Source organism: Trachymyrmex cornetzi, unplaced genomic scaffold, assembly GCF_001594075.2.
Source record: "Trachymyrmex cornetzi isolate Tcor2-1 unplaced genomic scaffold, Tcor1.1 scaffold24, whole genome shotgun sequence".
NCBI lineage: Eukaryota > Metazoa > Arthropoda > Insecta > Hymenoptera > Formicidae > Trachymyrmex > Trachymyrmex cornetzi.
In genome coordinates this window covers 1,110,895-1,132,236 of record NW_017297060.1, presented here as the reverse complement: position 1 = coordinate 1,132,236, position 21,342 = coordinate 1,110,895, and the positions used below count along the sequence as shown (strand labels likewise).

The 21,342-nt window shown below is 36.6% G+C and overlaps 1 protein-coding gene across 2 annotated transcripts in view; it reads right to left on the bottom strand.

The window, feature by feature from the left end:
- Positions 1 to 36: 36 nt before the first annotated feature.
- Positions 37 to 21,342, bottom strand: part of scalloped (TEA domain transcription factor 1 homolog scalloped) — a 176,127-nt gene continuing 154,821 nt past the window's right edge. Inside the window, exons 5-8 of one of the 2 annotated variants that reach the window (XM_018507566.1) lie at positions 9,755 to 9,885; positions 3,412 to 3,564; positions 835 to 1,050; positions 37 to 270 (exon numbers count right to left, since the gene is read on the bottom strand). In XM_018507566.1, the coding sequence (XP_018363068.1) occupies positions 37 to 270; positions 835 to 1,050; positions 3,412 to 3,564; positions 9,755 to 9,885 (734 nt within the window). The remainder of the gene's footprint in view (positions 271 to 834; positions 1,051 to 3,411; positions 3,565 to 9,754; positions 9,886 to 21,342) is intronic. The other variant, XM_018507567.1, reaches the window with a different exon arrangement.

Genomic DNA, 21,342 nt, shown 5'->3' with positions numbered 1-21,342 from the left:
CAAACTAGAGTTAAGTAACCAAGAAGTTGACGTTACTCACTGGCTCGTGACGCCGTAAAATACTCCACTTTCGTCTTGGATGTTACTATTGAGATCAGCCCAAAACTTAACGAGGAAGAAAGCTGCTTGCGGTCCTTTATCGTAAAGTTCTTTAAGACCGCCCTTCTTTTCCGGGAATTTGTCATATATCTGTTTAACATCGACCGCTTCCAATAGCGGATCGGCGTATGTCGCGGAACCTCCTATATGGACGAACAGGTGTTTGTGGTACTAAAAAAAGAAATTCACATATGTAAAAGAATATTCATGAACGTACTTCAATTATTATATATTATCTTCATTTATCTGAGAAAATTAATCTTTGGATGTGCTATCAATTTTTCCGTTTTTTGCTGTCTATGAATCAGCCTTATCATTAATAACCGATTATTTAAACACGATATTTACAATATTATTTTTGCCATGTTAAAATCTTTCGTGATTATCAAGCTATATCGATATAATCAATAATTAGCACTTTCGATTATATTAATGCGACAATTTTTAATTTCTACTTACTATTTGAGATTAAGTAAAAAATTATTATCTATATAATAATGCTTTAAATATCATACATTTATATTATAAGTACTTAAGATATATTTAAGTTATGTTTTGGAGAATTTTTCACATTTTTTTTATCAGACATCAATAAAATATAAACATACTAGATTTTATCCTTGAAAAAAATTTCTCAAAGATATACGACACTTTTGCAGAATTTTTTGTAAAAAAGCAATATACGTTTAGACTATCTTGAAATCTTCTCAATTAATAAATTACGATGCTGCTTACAATCTCCTGTTCTCTTTGTTGTTCCATGTAGGCCGAAAACTCAACAAGCCTGAGCTTGTGAGTCGCGATAGCACGTCCTTCCCATGGTGGTGCAGGCTGCGCTTGGACCAAATCACCGCTCGAGACTGCTGTCGCAGGTTTTCCGGTGTAGGCAGGCTGAGGGAAGGGTTTGACATCCTGGGACGTTCCTGGTTGCAGGCCTGGCTGCCAAAATTGCTGAAAGTATAGCACGAATTTGTATCTAATGGTAATACTCTCACATGAACAATTAATGATTAGTCGATTTCCACTCGCCTGATGTTTATTAATAACTAAATGACTAATTTGTTGCTATTTAATGAATAATTGATGCTTTAGTTACCGAATAGTCAAATAATAGTCAAATTTGCGTAACAACACAATTTTATTAAAATCGTATAACTAGTAAATACAAAGGAAATAAATTGAAAGTTGATAGTTTTAAGCAAAAAAAAAAGGAATAGATCCGTTTCTCTTAAACTATGGAAAAATTTTTACAAAATTTTTAACCTGCATTTTCAAAATCTTTCCGAACAATCGATCGTATTTACATAAATCTTTATATAATATTACAACTATTTCAGTAAAAAAAAGTTTCCGTAAAAGCCATCGAGCCGTCGGGCGAGGAATGAGCGATAGGAAACAATGAATAAACACAAGTAAAAGAGAACAACAATGACAATAACAACAAAAAGCTAATGATCGTATTATTATGTAAAGAGAAAGAAAGACAGTTTGATAAGCCACAACGAACATTTTTTTATTATGCAGATATGTCAAATGTAACGCATACACACTTAATTTGTATGTATACGTGTCGTATATAGGTAATGCCTAGGAATACATATGTACAAGATTAGAGCGATGGACAAATTCAACAATACACAACAAGGGCCCCCAGGGGCAGCGCAGCAGCAGAGAGCCAGGGGAGATGTCACTTTTGCGAGGGATGGTTAGTTTTCAACGCAAAAGCTTTCGCGCCATGAAGAAAAGAGAGTACACGATTGATCACGGAAACAGCTTTCTCTTGCTATTTTCCTCATTCTTGTTTTATAATTAGATGCGAAAAAGAGCACAAAAGAACAAAACATAACAGCAAAAAAAGCAGAAAACCTAGTTAAGGAAACAAAGGGAACACTATTCACCGCTTCTAATTAGTTAATATTATTTTCCCTCTTTTCTTTTTTGTATAAAACGCAGGATACACAGAAAAAAACCTGATAATAGTTGCCAAATGTTGAATGAAATAATGCCAATTAAATGTTCGGTTAATATAATAATATTACTTTCTTAAATATTTAATAAAAGAATTATCAAACAGTTGGTTATATTATTATGTTTGGTAATACTTATTGAATATTTAGGAAAGTAAAATTATTTTTGGTTATATTAGCCGAACGTTTGATTGGCATTATTTCACTTAACATTTGATAGCTATTACAGACTCTTTTCAGCATAGAAGCAACACAGTTAAGTCAATCTTAGATACGAAAGCAATTTTTTTCAATTTTGAATTGTCATTGTTCGCAGATATATCATTTTCTTTCAACGTCAAACGTATCTTCGATATATTTTTAACAATGGTCACATAAATTTAAATTATAATATAATATATTATAATTTAAATTAATATTACATTGTGTGCAAATGTTAAGGTTAAATATTTTTACTGAGATCAAACGATTTATTAATTGTGAATGCACATTGTCTTTAAGTGCAATGTTGTTAAGTTAGTGCCATTCGTAATATCTTTGGTATGACATTTTAATTACACGGTATTATCTCAAACTCTTGTAAGACACAAAAAAAATTTATAGGTCAGTCGACAAACCATGGGCATTGCCTTCGATAGGCGGATTAGCGGTTATCGAGCAAAGCGCTTGAAAACAATCACAAACTTCAAAAGAAGAGGCCAAATCGGCAATGCTGATAATAAAAATAAAATTCGTCAAAGACTATATTTTATGTTTTTCCTGCGAGGCTTTCAATCTATCGATATTATATGAATAACATCATATAAATCAATATAAATCGGAAATGGATTGTTATTTCGTTTTAAAATTACATTATATGTATAACAGTCACTAGTGTCACATACAAAAATTTCATTTTACCTTTTGTATTTAAACAATCAACATTTATCGTTTGTACAAATTCTTTCATCGCCTAAAATTTGATTCCATTTAAAGAAAAAATCCGTATATAATTTTTGAAAATAAACTATTTTAAAAGTTATCTTTAAAATTTGCCTGGAAAGTTTCACTAAGAATTTGTGTAAAATCGATCTTTGACAACAATGAGGAGTACAGCGCTTTATATGTAAAAATCGATTGAAGAAATTCACAATTTAAAAGTCAATGCAACGATTATAAAAGCGAGAGAGATTGAGGCCGTTTGTTTTACTTAAAAGCGATTCGTCATGCGAAATCACCAGTGCAGTGATTAACTTAATTAATTCGCATTTTATAGAGTCGTCTCACCCTAAAGCTCGTGGCTGTTTTGAAGAGAAAGACCGACAAAAAAAAATGTCTCAAGGGGTTCTCCGAGATCAGGACTTACCGCTCCGGGATAGGAGACAGGGGTGGAAGCATGAAGGGCAAGGGTCCCGCCCATGAGGGGCATCTTGTTGTGTATCGCGCTTCCAGCTGATACTATTTGGGCGCTTGACATGCTTGACATTGTCTGGAGCGCCTTCTCCTTGGCGGCATGATCCTGACAAATTTCCAGACCGATTATCACGCAATGCCAGACGATATGGTATCACATTATCAATATATGATCCCCTAGACTACGACGAGGACTCGAAATTAGATAGATTTTAGATTGGTACATTAATACAGATGCGCACTCGGAGAAAAAAGAAATATTTTTTATAGTGGTGAGAACTAGGAAACATAGAATACTTATATAGTTGTCACCACTATGTTTATCTTTTTCTCTGAATGCGTTAACATGTGTCTCAGGAGCGATTTTTAAACATCAATTTTTTAACTCAGAATAGATTCCTCTTTTGAAAATATTTCGACAAAAACCAAGTTTCTTAATATTCGTATCTTTACAAATTTATATTTTCTACATCTGTATAAATGAACTGTGAATACACATATATTATTCTAAGAAAGCAGAAACTCGTTGAATTAAAGTAAAAAATGTTACTGGTACCTTAACGAATTGATTAAGATTAAGATAAATCGACTTTGAACTGCTAAAAAAAAATTTAATTATTATAAAATAATACAGATGCACGTTTCTTGTAAAAATATAAACTGCTGAATAATAAAATATGTATATGTATGCAATTATTAGGTGTTGAACTTAATTCCTGCCGTTTTTGGTCTCCAAAATTGATTTGTTTCAAAGGGAAGATAAATGAATACCTTAATCAAAGTAATTTCCTCCATTTTCTACTTTATTACTAATTAATAATACTTTATTAATAATACTTTGATTAAGGTATTTCCCTTCGTAACAAATCAATTTTGGAGACGAAAAACGGCAAGAATTAAGTTTAACACCTAATAAAACAAAATTGTGAAAATGTTTAATACAAAAATTTATACATTGATCAATTTTTCAATATTTCTGAATCGCAATATTTCTGTGAATCGTAGTGCGCATTAAAAAAAAAAATTATAATTATTTTTTCACTTCGTGGAAGGACAAACGCAATGTGGCTCGAAAAATCAAAAAATTCGAGACATTTGGGACTCGCGATATCAATCAACAGTCAGCGGATAAATTCGTAACATTCTCAATGATGCGAATCAATTTACCGCTCCCGAACGCGCGATTACCAGCGACCCTTTTTTCTCCCTATCTCCCACGTCCCCCTGATATTTTTTTCCCCCGGTCCCTCGTTCATCGCGGGTCGCACCGCATGCGATGAAATCGATCGCGATCGCGCAGTGCAGTTGATTGCAGAAACAACAGCAGCGGCGGCGAGTCCGGTTGCAACAGAAATTCGCGGGAATTCGGCGCGCTTTTATCGGAAAGCCGTCGTTTTAATCAGCGCCCGACCGAAAATCGCTGACGAGGCGAACGAGAGGTGGTTCGTTGCCGTGACGTTCGGAAAATTGCCATGCCCACCGCCACCACCATCATCCAGTCCCACACCGATTCATCCCCGCGCCCATTCGTCTCGCTCTTTCTCTCTCTTTCTCATCCTCGTTCCCACGAGAGCACGGGGATTTTCAATTTCGTTCATAAATCCGTAATGGAGGAGTCACTACGAGTGCCGGTCGACCGGAATGAAGCGCCGCCCGCGTAACGATGCGAGCAATAAAGAATTTAGCCGACGGTGCGACCGAAAATCACGGGTTACATTTTGCTCTCGACGTTGTTTACGCCCCTCGCGTGTTCGCTTCGAAATACACAGGGTGAGTATCCTGAAAAGCCGACGCCGCTGTTCCTATTACCTCCGAATTTTTCGATCAATTTGCAGGCGAATTTTGTTTAATGAAATTGTCGATGTGTATACATCAATAGTGTATTCCTAACTTGGGAATAGTTGAAAATAAAAAAAACTCGCCCCGGATTGTGTGAGAGAGAACCGTGGAACTACAAATAGTTAATAAAAATGTTAATCCTCAGTTAGTTACATGGACTCTGCTTTAATAAAATTTTAATTTAAAACTTATAACGTTCAAAAGTTAAAGTTGTCTAGCAAGGCATTTGTCTTAAATTTAAAAATGAGATATTATAATGATTACGGTTTGATGTTGAGCAAATACATATAAATTAAAATTAAATTTACAAAAATTTCAGTAAAAAGGTCCAACGTTAAATGAATTTAATTACCACAAATTTTTTTACTTGGCGGTAATAGTTCAACTAAATTAAACAATTAGTGAGATAGAAAAATTAATAAAACAAAAAAGTAATACAATTATTCGTTATATAAGCAACCTACTTCTATACGATTTTAGTACAAAAGCAACTAACTTTTTCTGCAACTAATTTTATTTATTAAAACATGCTAATAAAATTTATTATGTACAAGACAATTAATAGACAAATCCGGTAAAGACAATTCTTTGTAATTAATGAAATATTAAATAACTATAATGCAAATAGAAATGTACGGTAAACACTATTAAAATTTCTGTACTTTTATTGATAATTCTTTTATTAAAATGAAATAATCTCAATTTTCGCGAACTAAAGTTAGAAAGGATTTCGGAAATGCGGCCAAGTTATAATGCATATTCATTACAGAATTTTCGGGGTCTTCCTATCATAATTTTCATAATATATATTTTTAATTATTTTATTTTTGTCAAACTTGTAGCAACTTAACCTAGGATACAATATTTAATTCTCTTGAATTATACAAAACCGATATGATGTTACAAAATTCATTCCAAAATCATTATTATTTTTCTAGAAGATCACTTAACTTTTATCCGAAATACCTTGCAATGCAATCGACGCAACATCAGGATTGGTGAGATTAACCGGCGCGTAAAGTCGATTTACAAAACGGTTGCGCGAATTTCACCGGATAGAATGTAATTTTTTATGAATGTTGGATGACATCGATTACCCGCGAAAAGTCCATTTCGCTGTGCGGGCCGTTGTTCACGTTTGTGCGGAGCGCGCGCTGAATTTGCAGCGGAAAATCAATTCGGTTAATTGAGAGGGTGCAATCCGTGTCGTTTTTTTTAATTTCCACTCTTCGTCCCACATGTCGCCCCCCCCCCTCTCTCTCTCTCTCTCTCTGTCTCTCTGTCTACTTCTCTCTCGCCCTTCATTTCTCGAATACACGCCAGGAATGCAGAGGATTGGGCGGGTAACGGGGTTGGACATGTTTATCGACATTCTGAAACGCTGCTCGCCCGTTTTTGGGCACCCTCCCGCAACCCGCTCCTACTACTACAACCCCTGCCCCGTTATCGGGAGTACGTTTACACCGCAACAATTAATTACGCCGTAATGCCTGGTGCAATTATTTCCAAAATAGATAAAACGACGGACGATCTCGATAGATTGTGATAGTTGGTGTAATATCGGTTTGATACGCGAGCATGTAAAATGCACAAGCATAAAAGTTAAATCGAATCCGCATGAAATAAAATATGCATCGTTAATATAAAAGAAAATGATATAAATATGTCGGAAAAAAAGATGATGAAATTCAAATTAAAAATTATAGATTATTTAATTGAAAAATTAAATGTTTTCATTGCAAAATTGACTATAAAGTGAGAAAAAAATTCAAGTTGACCTTAAAGTCCGTTTTTTATTTCTATTATCTATAGTGGAAATGTGTAAATAATTAGTAGATAAATTATTTTGAAAGTAAAATAAGCGGTCTTAAAATTTAAAAAAGGAATTTCCATTTTTATTCTTAATTTATTCATAATAAATCTATTAATATCAAATATCCTATGAAATTCATACATTCTAAAAAAAAAGGCCGATAAAATTTTTTCTAGTAGAGATCTCCAATGCTTATGATCCTCACTTATTTTAGTCAATTTAGTTACATTTCAATGAGATAAAGAATTTAAATGAATATCATCTTGTTAAAATATAATACGAAAGAGAAGCAAAGAGCACGATTTACGTAAGACAGTACCGGTGCGTGGGAAGCACGAACATCGCTCGCGAAATTCTTTTCCTCTCTGACCGAATAAATCGCACGGTTCGCGGCCGCAGGAAGGGAGATAGCAACCCCACCTGAGCAACAAGCAAAAGTCGCGGCGTGGTGCGGCATTCACCCTTCCTGAAACGCGAAAACCAGAAAATTACGTCACGGCGGACCGTACCACCCTCCCACGCTTGCTACTTTCCTGAATAATGTTCGCGGTATGCGGCCACTGCAGTTGCAGTCGCTGCAGCTGCGGCTGACCGTGCTTAAAAACGGAAACCCGCGCAAGTATTTCATAAATGGCATCGTGGCACGGAACCGCGCGCGCGGAAACAGACGACATCTTATTACGCGAAAGTCGTGAGCGCACGAGCGTAATTAAAATTGCTCGAGAAACGCCGGCGTTTTCCTGAACTCTTTGGGAAGTCTAAGAGCCGAGGTACAATGGAATATAAAAATGACAACGCGGAAAAATAAAGATATTATACAATACGTTACACGCAAAATTACTCATGCAAGACAGTATCATGTATGAAAACGTGTCAAAAATTTACATTTAAAAGATTATGAAGGAATGCTGATAAGCATTATCATTTATTGCAACCAATTGTCTTTGCTAAATCTGAACATAGATAAACTGGATTAAAATTCACTTGAAATAAAAAATAAAAACGATCAATATTCTTCTATTTGTTTTGAAAGTGTTATTTTTGAAAAAAGATTATGGTTATATTACAACCGCTTCAAATCGCAGAATCTTTCATTGAATTTCGCTAATTATATCAGTATCGGAGAACCAAGTAATACATTTACGCAATAATTAATTATATCTATCAATTAATTCTTGGGGATAGTAAAAGAAGAGCGGTATAAACGCTATAAATTATATTTCACCATCCGTCTATTTAGTAATAACGTCTAAATTGCGCGAAATATCCGAAAAAAATTTCGGTTTATCGTCGTCGATTAAATGGCAGTTTTTTTTCTACGAACGAGAGTTTTGCCGGAGTGTTGCATGCAATCGCACGGTTAATTTACACGTTCCGCTTGTTTTTCCACTCTTTTCTATTCCGAATATTGACCGATCCAGTATAAACAATACTCTATTTCTCTCTCTCTCTCTCCTCTCCCCCTCCTTTCTGTCTTTCTCTCTCTTTCATGTCTTCTGTCTCCCGTTATTTCACCGCCCATCGGCGAAATGGAGGCACCACCGATTGTACCGCCCTGCTTTGATTTATTAACCGGCACGCAATTGTTCGCGAATCGCTTTAATAATTCAGCTGTTGATTAAACGGGCAAGGTTCATTTTTACGCGTGATTTATCCCGCGCACTGCTTCTCTCGATATGTGTGTCCCTTGATATATGTATTTCTCCCTCTCGATGAAAATGATTTCACAACGGCCATCGCCCGCTAATGCTCACACATCGCCAATCGCGATTTAATATCATCACTACTACTCACCGAGACAACATTGTGCAAAACGCGAATACAACAGAATTCTGATTATCTCAACGCTGAACGTTTCGATCGAGCATTCGATTGTTTATAAAAAAATGTCGTTTAGTAAAGACATCTTTTTCATGCAGAATTTTAATTCGTACCGAGAAAATCCACGTATTATTAATTGTATTAAAATTTATTAAAACAAAAAGGGAAGAAATAATGCACATTACGGGAAAGAATATTTTTATATCGACACCATTGTATAATAAATTAATAATTAATTAATAATATAAAAGATGATACTTACAAAATTATACATTATTTAATTAATATAAAAAATAAAATTTGAAAAATACACAATTAAGCAATTATCATTTTGTTTCAACAAATTTGACTATCGAATTTTCAATATATCAGCTACACAATTCAAAGAGAAATAAAAATTCACCGCACATGAGATTCAAATATCAATTCCACGTGCCAAGTATCGCGTTTACGACACGCGCAACATTTTATTCAATATATTATCAAATGACACGGCGTGTCATCAAGTATTGCGATATTGTTAAATGAATAATCGTACAATCGTGTTTATTCCGCATTTCATTATTATAATAATGTGTCATGTTAAACCGCTATTGCAGTTTATTTTAGTAGTCACAATACGTCGTATTTATACAAATAAACAAAATTTATATTATTTCGAATGAATTTGTTGGTTGTCCCTCCACGAAAGAGGCAAGAAACGCGATCGAGACGCACAACGTCGATGGGTAGGCTCGGTGTGATTGAAAAAGGTTAAAAAAAAAACCAACGATAGAGATGTAAAAATAAAAGCGCACGACTAGGAGATAAAATATATACTCACCACTTTGAGTTTTGCCTGTATTTCCCGAAGTTTTCTTCTCGCGAGAACCTGTATGTGCGAGGATACTTGTTTTCGCGTTCTCGTCTTACCGGTCCTCAATTTGATATAACGGGCGATCAGCTCGTTGCGACCTGTAACCAGCGAATTATGTGCATACAGATCAGTGTTCTTTATCAATAAACCGTACTATTATACAGATATTGTTCATAAAAGAATAAATCACGTAACCAAATATACAACCAGATGCATTTAGGTCAAGTAATATTCATCCTATTAATAATTTAATTATGATTCATCAAATATTAATTCAAGATAAACATAGCTTCATGCATATATTTATATTTCAGATATTGCTTTAAAGGTTGAAATATAAATGACTCGAAATATTCCTATGTTATTAATGGCAATTAAAGACTTGTAGAATTATAATAAGTGAGAAGTTTGCAGAACGCGATTTCTTCAAACTCTCCTTTAAGCTCGTTTTTCTTTCGCTTCTCATTCTTCCAGGTAGTTTCAAGAAAAATCTGGACAACACTTCGCATAAATTCTGATTTCCATGTCGAGAATAGAAGCAAACAATTGCGATATCCGCAGAAGCGTCAGAATCGGTCCTGGGAAATGAAAGTTCCGTGATGAAGATTGCATTCTCGCGAGCCTCGAATACGAGAATTCCTTCTAGAATTGACGAGAAGCAGACCGGACGGATTCAAACAAACCCTCGAGCAAACCGCTCGAAATAGGCTTTGAGAGCTGCTTCGCAGAAGCGCCAGATAAAATGCGCTTTACGATAGAGCTAAACCGTCGACGTATTTAATTCAAGCGATTGCATTTTAAACTAGCTTGAGGGACGCGCAATTTATCTTGTCTTTATTAGGTCTTATCTATGATTTTTTAACGATTTTATTATCATATCTAAAAAAATATAATATCGATATTTCATGATTGTTTGCATACATTACAACTATCTTTGTATACATTACAACCAGTCAATATAGTCTATCTATCAGATAATTCAAAATTATTATTCTGTGTACTGAGAAAAAAATATGGTCAATTTTAATAAATATTTAGTTCAATACTGTCAACTAAACATTTACTTACAGTAAATAAATGTTTGTTCAGTAAAAAAAATAATTGTTAAATCAAATTAACATTTCTTGTATCAAATAAATATATCTTTATATTTAATAAATATTTAGTTGGCAGTATTCAATTAAATATTTATTAAAATTGATTAATTTTTTTTTTCAGTGTAGTTGGAGTAATTTATGTACACATACTTAATATCTTGCTTGAGTCTTTTATTTACATTTACAACAATGTCTCTTTAACTTTTCGCAAAATATTTATATATTATAATAAAAAAAGTAATGATTTAAGAAAAATATAAAATCTTAAATCAGAAACAAATCTACATAAACACCTATATAAATATTGATTTTTATGACTTTGTTCATATAGTGATTTAAAAATGATTTTTTAAATAACTGTGAAGAACAATTAGAAGTAATTGTACAGTGTGAATATTTAAACAATAATTAACCTACACAACACAATTCACCATTGTGGCAGATAATGCAGATTATCTCGATATCATGGATGGCGCTAATTGGCGAACGATTTACTGTAATCGCGCGAAAAAGCGCAATTTCGGTGTCGCACGCGTGGAAACGATTTTCGCGCAAAACTCGTGGCTAAATTTAGCGGGTGATAAAGTGCACTCGTCATAAATTCTAATTAACGCGGGAGCGCACGTGGAAGCGAGTACGGGACGGCGGTCTGAAGCGTCGTTTGGCGACTCAATCCAGCGGATATCCACGCGAAATTACGCGGACGCGTAACGCGCGACTCGGGTTGATAACGAGCATAATAAATCGTAATGAGCCGAAGCGGGCGGGAAGTGAAACGGGAAAGAGGCGGGAGAAACGTCCCGTGAGACGAAACGAGAAAGAGAGCGGAATGCTTTCACTCGATTCGCGCAGTTACACGTGAATATAAACCGCTCGAAACTGCCGATAACGAGAGACGACCGATTTCGAAACGGTGAAAAGAACCGAGAATCGATTCGAATGCACGGGGACGTATTCAGGTTTCATCGCGTACGATGAAAATCCAACGGCCTCCGGATTTAACAACACGAATATTCCATTTGCGCGCTCCATTCTTTTTTTTTTTTTATACAACAATGTACCGCGTGCATACATCGTGCATAAAGTAAAATCGGAGAAAGAGGGAAAGAGAGAGATGAGCGGGAGTGGAATGTTTTGTTTTTCTGTTGATCGGAAGCAATGAAAAATATAGCATCAAACTGCGGCGATCAAAATCTCAATGTAGAATATGAGGAATAATTTCCAAATGTGCGACTATCGTTAGCGTAGAGCTAAAGAAAAAGACATATAGATTTTCAATGAAATACATTATTAAATTTCGACGAATTACTGTATCCACATTGATTTTAATTTTCTATGTACACTTGTTTGAAAAAGCGCGCAGTATCAAAAGATTGTTCACGTGGTCAATTTATTGCTTTCTAAATTTACAACAGTTCAAATTCCGATAATTTTGCATTTTTACGTGCACTCGTGAAAATATTTATAAATATTAGATTATCGAAATTATTTAATCTCCTAGCTATTTTCATAAAATATACAAGTACAACGGTTTAAAGCAGAATCCTCTCCAACGGACAAAAGGCGAAAAAACTCTTCTTCCAAGCCGTTCTTCTCGGACCGGAGTTCGCAGCCGCGTGCCGTAGAGAGAATTGGTGTTGTGTTAACCGCTACCACGCTACGCATTGAACACTTCATTGAATGGTCAATATGTGATGACAAATGCAACGTAACCGTTCGACAAAACAAAGGAGTTGTCGTTGTGGTCGAGCGCGGGGGAGTTCTTCGATGAATTGATTTCCGGCCGATTGGACCGTGTAAACGGCGTTTCTACGCGCCACCTTATCGCCGCTTAGATTTCACAGCCGTTAAGGTTTTACGGTCACCGGTGACCGTAAAACCGGCGCCAGACGACATCAAACGTGTCGTAATTGAAATAACGTTTAACCGTACGGTAAGCAGAATCACGCCGGAGTACTTCGATCCCAATGGATAAACGCGTGACGAGCCGAACGTCTAGAATTCTAACAACAGCGTGGGAAGTTGTGGCTTTGATATCGCAACTGATTTGAATTCTGTTTTCGTAGGTACGTGTTCGAATAACAATCACACGTTTTAACATCATCTATTTTGTACGTCGAATTGTAAAAGTTTGAAATTACATATTAATTACGCAGATATTGAGAGAATGAATATTTGCATCATTTCAGGGATTACAGGAATGTTAAATCAAATATTTCTCTTTTAAACGCGCATGCTGCTGACACGGAATTAATTGCAGATTCATATTGACTATCAAAGCACTTTGGCGGGGAGTGAAGAGGGATGAAAATCGCAACGTCCTGGCACGACGCGACACAACCGCCCGCCGTTCTTCCCGTAGGGCAAATAAATTATTTCCCCGATAAATCTCCAAGTTTCGCGGAAAGTTTCGGAGAGAGATTACCGTCTTGCTTCCTACGGAAAGACTCGATTAAGAGTCGGTAGTGGCGAACACGGCTCGCTAAATGATTCATCGTTACTCGAGCGACGCAATATGTCGAGGATAAACACGAACGTCGAGAAGACGAAATGAAACGACAACGCCGAATCTCCATCCGCCACTCTTTTTTGCATTGCAAATCGCAACTCATAAATTACGGACATTCGTCTTCGTCCCGGACTCTACAAATTGTGCAGACGAATATTGTTGCCGCTCAAGAAATTCGCTCAAGGATGCAGACGTTGTTTGTAATATAAATGTACAATCAATGTCCTCTTGCGGTGCTGACGAGTCGATCGTGACCGTAATGATTCCTACAAAAGCTAAAAATACAGAATACACAGACTACGGTGAGGTACATTTTCCAGTTCAATATACTTTGTAACAAACAGCGAGTCCCTAAATACAGAATACACAGACTACGGTGAGGTACATTTTCCAGTTCAATATACTTTGTAACAAACAAACAGCGAGTGCACCATTTCTATCACACTGACAGATATCATTCGAATTACTAATAACACAGGTCCACAATAAAAAAAAGTACTCTGTGCTGGGGTGGAAGTTCAGCTATTCTTATGTATTTTGAGTCATTGAATACGAATCTGACATCAAAATAGGACCATCCTGGGTAAATTTTCAATCTAGAATGAAAAAATGACTCATTTTTCCCATTTTTAACCCATTTTTTCGCTCTAGATTGAAAATTTGCCCTGGATGGTCCTATTTTTATGTCAGATTCGTATTCAACGACTCAAAATACATAAGAATAGCTAGGTCTCCATCCCAGCACAGGGTACTTTTTTTTTGTGAACTTGTGATAACTGATTGAAGATACTACGAAGAATTATAAATTAAAAAAAAAGAACAAAACTTTCCTTTAGATATAAAATAAAAATAATTCATATACAAACGTAAATGCATTTTAATTAGATAAATTTCGTGATATTTTATGAGTCAAAAATACGTTATGGATACTTCATGTTTCTATCCTTTCTCGCATGCAGAAATTATGAGAGGAATATACAGTACTACGTGGGCAAAAGAATTCGGGCAACGTCTCGCGGTCGCGTCCCCAAATTTGTGCTTTCTCGGTTATTCTCGGAAATTCGAAATCCGCTCGCTTCCGCTGCGAATCTTCCACAGGAAGTTGCGAGATCGCGCGGCGGAGGATCGCGACGACGAGGATCTATGAGAGTATGCTACCTTCGTCGGATAGTAACGTAAGAGGGAGGAGAGATGTGCAAGAGTCTGTAGTAGGGGGTACGACGAGACGAGAGGGGGAGGGGGGGAGAGGTGGTACGGAGAAGCTGAAGCATCGGGAGGAAAATATTCGAGATTCCAGGGGAACCGCGTGATGACTCAATTTCGCAAAGACCGTTAAATGGCCCGCTATGAACCATGCGCCACCGTCGACCGCGTTCCTTCTCTGTTTTTGAAGGCCGAACATTCTTCGTAGGGGGTCGATTATGCCGGCTTAGGCATCTCCATAGAAAGCCACAGACTACAAAGAAGAGACTCGGTTTATTTGACTTTTCCTATCTCGCGCCAGATCGATGGTACTTACGAATCATTGTGTCAACGATATTGGTTACATTTTGCCCTTTCGACCTTTTACCCGATGCTTTTGCTCCAATCCGTTCATCTCCCTATCTTCTAAGTAACACATATAAAACGATCTATGCTGAGATACGTGATAATTGAATATTAATAACAGAATGGTCAGTATATTGTTGCGAGATCAGAAATACCTATGTTCTTTAAAACAAATTAAAAATTTTTTTATGTGTAAAGATTTGACGAACTGATAAAAAATAGATATTAATCAATAGCAAAGTTTTATCGATTTTTTAATCTCAAAAAAAGTGGCACTTTAATCTTGATTTGATATTTTCACATGCTAGGGCGATTTTAATAATGTTCTTTTGTGCATCCTAACATCGATAATTGAGTGTTCCCTTTTTGATCGCTTGCTATTAGCTGGTACAATGTCTTTTTCGGCTACCTGTGCAAGCTTAGAAGCAATTTATTACCGAAGAAGGTATGGCCCTTTTTTCACAAAGAGCGTCGAATGACGAGAGTAGAAAAGGGGAACACGTAAGAGCCATGCCCCAGGCACTTCCCTACTTCAAGCCGAAGCGAAGATCGATCATTGCCCGAGCATGTAGATGAGATCGAGATCAGCGATCGACACCGGATGTACATGGTGAGTAGGATAAGAGCAGCCAAAAGAGAAAGAAGGAGAAGACGATACGGAGAGAGAGAGAGAGAGAGAGAGAGAGAGAGAGAGAGAGAGAAGAGAAGAATAGAGGAATAGAGAGAGGAAAAGAGACTGTTAGATGCGCGACGCGACGAGCAATCAACGTAAATCACTTGGCTGATGCTCAATTTAACAAGAAGGGCCATTATGATCGCGAACTCGAAGTAACGAGCACGAGGAGAGATCTTTCTCTCTCGCTTGTTTATTTATAGCAAAGTGTGTGAACTACCAACGATCCCGAGTAAGAAGATACAGTTTGTTGCATACGCGTAACTCTATTTTAAGAGGCCCCAAAGCGTTATTACTGCCTGATTGGAAATGACAGCGAGGACGCTTACATAGAAGAAATATGTCCCATTACAAGCTCGTTAGCGAAATGCGAAGCAACGCGCGGCTTCCCGTCGGAAGGTCATTCAGCGACAAATGTTCAATAAAATTCTATTTACATGCATACATGGTTTTTAGACAATATCCTATAAATCGTAGCAAGTAGCTGCTCATGATTAGCGGTCTTATAAACTTTCCGTTCAGGTTTTTAACGTAGTGATTATACAAATTACTCAGCTATATACAAGCTTATTTTTTTTATTCCCAAATTGTCGACGTATATAACAATTGATCTTGTATGTTTACAAGATCAATTATTGATAATTGTGTAATTATTTATCAATTTAAGTAGCCCATTAATTATTATATCGTATTAATTTGCATTTTTCGCTAAATGGTTATAGTATTTTGTGGGATAACCGAAGAAATGGTTTTTTCCAATAAATATGATATCATGATAGCACATTAAACATATCGTATAAATATATTATTCCGAAAATGACGTAGTTATAAATACCACCATGTGCATTCAGCGTTCATTAATTATGTTAGATTTAATGGTCACCATTAAACGTCATAGCTTGATATAAATCTCCAAACGTTAGATTCGTATCTGCCGAGTTATTATCGATTGTAAATAGCAGAGAAGTGCGTAGTCACGCGTGGGATCCTTTCATGAAATTATATATAGAGACGCAAGAGAACATGATAATTATATCCGAAGAAGAGTATTAACATTAGGAATTTTTGGCAATTATTCACTATCTCACTTATTAATATCATTTATCTCTCATTTGCATAAACCGTTAAATTGTTGTACAATTCTAAGGTTTCGATTTATAAAAATGACACTTCCCGATTCATATAAATTTTCCACTATCAGATAATTATATCTTTTGGTTACGCATAGATCTCTAATTAACCGTTACGTTATAAATAATATAATTGTAGGTATTGTTTATATTAAAAATGGCCTATAAGTAGATATAATTCAACTGAGAACTCTCTACCAACACTTTTTAATGATTTATAACTTTTTTATCACCAGGTTGTTGTCTCAATTAAGTTCTTCTATTAGGATAATTACTAGTTGATTCCGTGAAAAAGATTATCGTATCTCCTCGAGCGTTTTTCTAAGATCCACCATCGTCGTTTGAACAGTTCATTTCAATATCATTGATATCCATGTTATAGAGTAGAGCTGCGAATTGTGCAGCTAGTACGAGCTGCAATAACGGAGGGTACTCACTCGAACGACCTTGGTGCTCGGTTGACGTCGTCGAGAGGGATCGCTTTTGACATGTCGAGGGCCCGAGAGGCTCACCAGTGGTCCTCGGGGTATCCTGGACTTTACCACGAAGCACCGTTGCTAATCGATGGTTCACAAACAGTACGCCTCGTGCCGGTCCTTCAACCGGCGAAGTGCGTTTAAGCTCGTTTGGTCAATTAGCGATTACTGAACACACCGTGGCCTACCTCTACGAGTAAGCACATGAAAAGGGCTCCTTAAACTCCGTTCACGCCAGCTCAACCGTTAAAAATACTTTTGATCCGGAAAATTCTGTGCTCTTAATTTTCTCTGATTCTTTCAAGAATAAAAAAATGAATGCTTCTATAAGCAAAACAATTCCATCAATTAAAATATTTATGTCTTAACGTGCCGTAGTTTAAAAAACATGGAAAAAAATTGATTGTAAATGTTTTATGGGAAAGTTTTGAGGAAATATGTAAACTATTAAACAAAACAACAATACAAATAATATTATATTTAATAGAAAAAATCCATCTCTATTGCAATTGTAAAGAGATTTATTCTGTTCAATAACATAAATATTCACAATTCCAAAATTCAATTTGAGATTTTTTCTTTTTCGATAAAGAAAGATAAAAAAAATAATATGATAAAGCTTCTCGTAACATTCGTGAAAGCAGTGAAGGAAGTCGTCAAGTATCTGATCGCGCGAGGAACGAGAAAGCAGAGATACTCCCGCGTGGCCTCAAAAGGCACCCCAAAAAGCTATATGGGCGTATATACTTTCGAAGCAAGGACGCGGGGAGAAGCCGGAGGAGTTGGGAAGTCGATAAGTGTCCTTGCGCCAGAAGGAGGATTCTCTCGCATCTTGACACGGTGACCCCCACCCTGACGACCTCGACAAACCCCTCTGCTACTACTACAACTACCGGGCAAACCCCGCAACCCAGTCCGTTCTTCTTCTTATCATCCCTAGGCGCCATTCCATCCATCTTCCTTTCTTTCCATTTTCTTCGGCGCTACAGCACCACTACCACCCTCAACATTGCCACCGACGCACATCGAGAGAGCGAGAGCGTGAGTGAGTGAGTGAGTGAGTGAGTGAGTGAGAGAGAAGAGAGAGAGAGATACCATTCGCCGGCATGGCACCACCATACCAGGATCCGTCGACAACCCGCCTTCCTCCCCCACGACCCGTATACTCGCTCCCTTTCCGGGACCCGTACCATTCCCAGCTCCCCGCGCCGACCCTCACCCCCGACTCCACCTCATGCTCTGTTCACTAATTGCACATTCTTCGCATAGTTTCGCCACCCCGTCCCCTCGCCGACCCCCTCCTCGAGGGAGGAGAGAGGTCGAAACGGGGGTATAGCAAGCTCTCGACACACAACTACCGCCTCTGTCTCTCTCCCTCTTTCTCTCTCTCTCTCTCGCTCTCGCTCTCTCTATCTCGTCTCTGCCTTTTCTCTCCCTTTCACGATCTTCCGTCTTCTTCCCTCTTCGTCAACTCACATGTACCTTGTACTACATACCCCTGCGCACATCCTTGTCGAGCGGTTTCACCTTGCAACCCCCTCGCACCCTGCTGCTTCCATCCTTCGCACGAGCATCTCTCTTTCTGTCTTCGTATTCCGCTAACTCAGTAAGTCTTTTCTCTCTCTTTCTCTTTCTCTTTCTCTCTTGCGCACGCGCATGTTCGTGTGCGTGCTCACGAGAGAAACACGAACGAATAGATACGTGCAAGTAGGCGTGATTTTCTTCAGGGTTCGCGAGGTCGGATTTTACAACGCTCCGATGGAAACTCCACAGCCAGTTTCGTGCGTCTCACGTCAATATTAAATTGACACAGATACACATCATATATATAATAAACGCACTTGTGCTTTAAAACGTGTTGCTTAAAAGCCGTGCGAGATACAAGTCTTTATTGCACTTGTTGAGTGAACTTTTACATGCGAGAAAAATGAAAAAGTCGGAAATGTATCTCAAGGATAAAAATAATATTTTAAGTAAAAGTATTTTAGTAAAGTGCATTATTTAAAAACAATCTTTAGTTATTTCTATCTTTGTATTTTCTTCAATAAACCAGCTGCTTAACTAAATTTCAATTATGTACAAAGAACTGTAAAATTAAGATGAATATTTAATCCAATTATCATTTTATGAATTGCATCTCACAAAATTTATTCATAAATTTAAAAAGCTGGTATATTGTTTCGCTTTTATAAATAGTACCATCGTAAGATTCTGCGACATATATTAAAATATAATCTTAATATAAATTCTCTCATAAATCTTACTTTTCTCTTTGCAATCCAAGAATCTTGTTTGCGTATATTTCTCAGATTATTTATTGGAATATATGTATCGAATACTGATCTATCATCACATTTTATATAACTGTAAATCTATTCTCGTATCACGATTCTGAAAACGACGGATGATTTATTGAATGCGAATCTTCTTTTCATCTTTCGCTTGAAACTTTACAAAGCTTAACAGTCGGAAAGTCTAACAGTGTGTAAAAAATGTACACACGACTTGCGAACATGTCTTCAAATCGGCGGACTTTACTGGCGGAAAATTCATTTCCCGCTCACCGCCTCAAGTTATCTTGCCGTCCTTGGCTCTTCACTATCCTTCATTCAATTTCTTATCGTTCACAGAATGGCAAGATCGCACTCAGCTTCCGTACTTAAGAGGAAGGTAAGAACAGTTGCTTAAGTATTATTTCTTGCTGCTTGAAAGAAAAAAGAAGGATGAGGATAATTTTTGCGATGCTGAGTAAAAATTATAGTGACATTTACTGCTAATATTTGAAGTTTTCCATTTTCTATTTTTGTATTTCGATTTCAAGAATAAATTAAATTGCACAGATGATCAGATAAAACGCTTCTAATTAAAAAAAAATAAACATTCTAAATTATATTTCACAATCTTTACAATAAATAACTTTTCTTTTTATTTACATAAAACAATAATTATGAATTATATATTTATGATATTCATTCACTGGATCATATCTTTGAATTGTTAAATATCATAAAATAAACCGATTTCTCTCTTATATGAAGTTGTTCTTTTTCATTTAAATTCATCATTTAACAATAGCCAAATAATTTTTGTACAGTAAGAATTACAAATAGTACAATAAACGGAGATCTGCGAACAAACTTGTTGTTCGACAAATTATATCGCTAAAAATTGATTACAATTATGAGAAAAAAAACGGTAGAAATTTACTTATAAGATGTAGAAACACTTAAAGCTTTAAATATACATACGTTTTACATATAATCAGCTGGAACTTTATTGTCAAATCGTACACCATTTTACGCGAAGGTTACACACTGTAGAAAGTTATCGCATAAAATACATCTTAAAGAGCAACGCAACATGACGGAATCGCATTCGCTAAATCCCATTTGCTCCTACGCAACGGAAACGAAGAATCGAATCGCGCCACCGTTCCTTTCCCTTTACGATGCCACCACAGCATCGCGCCGTTGTTTTCGTGCACAATTTTCGTGATATACAGGCGGACGATTTTATCCCACCACGGTACTTCTGCGGATACGATGCAGAATACGCCCCGGTTTACACATATCGGGTGTCCCCGAAAAGAGATTGAAATCTCTCACTTGTTTAACGCGTAAATTTGTCAAAATTTAAATCTCAGATCTGTTGTTCCAGAGTTATTATATGTCACACAATTTTTAATACTTTAGTTTCAAATATCTCAATAATCAATAATCAAATAAAATGTCTAATAAAGATGAAATAAATTTTGGATTGATAAAAACTTCGATACTGCTCGATCTTAACGTGAATAACTTTAAAAGGTTTATAAGAAAAATCGCTTCAAGTTCAAATCTATCAAACAATCACAGCTATAAGCGTAACTGATTTCTAGCACGCCCGGTGCGTAAGGCCACCAGAAGGCAACCCGCTCGTTTCCAAAACCTGCATATCGGTGCAAACGGTCCTGCAAGGCGTGCTCGTAAAAGGCGCTCGTAAAATGGAAAGGGATTAAAGCACCACCCAGGTTTCCCTACACACGAAAGGTGGGTGGCGATGTGCGCGCGAGGGGATGGGCGACGCGAACGCCGAGGAGTATATATCCTCGGATTTACGAGGACGATAAACGGGATTATACGC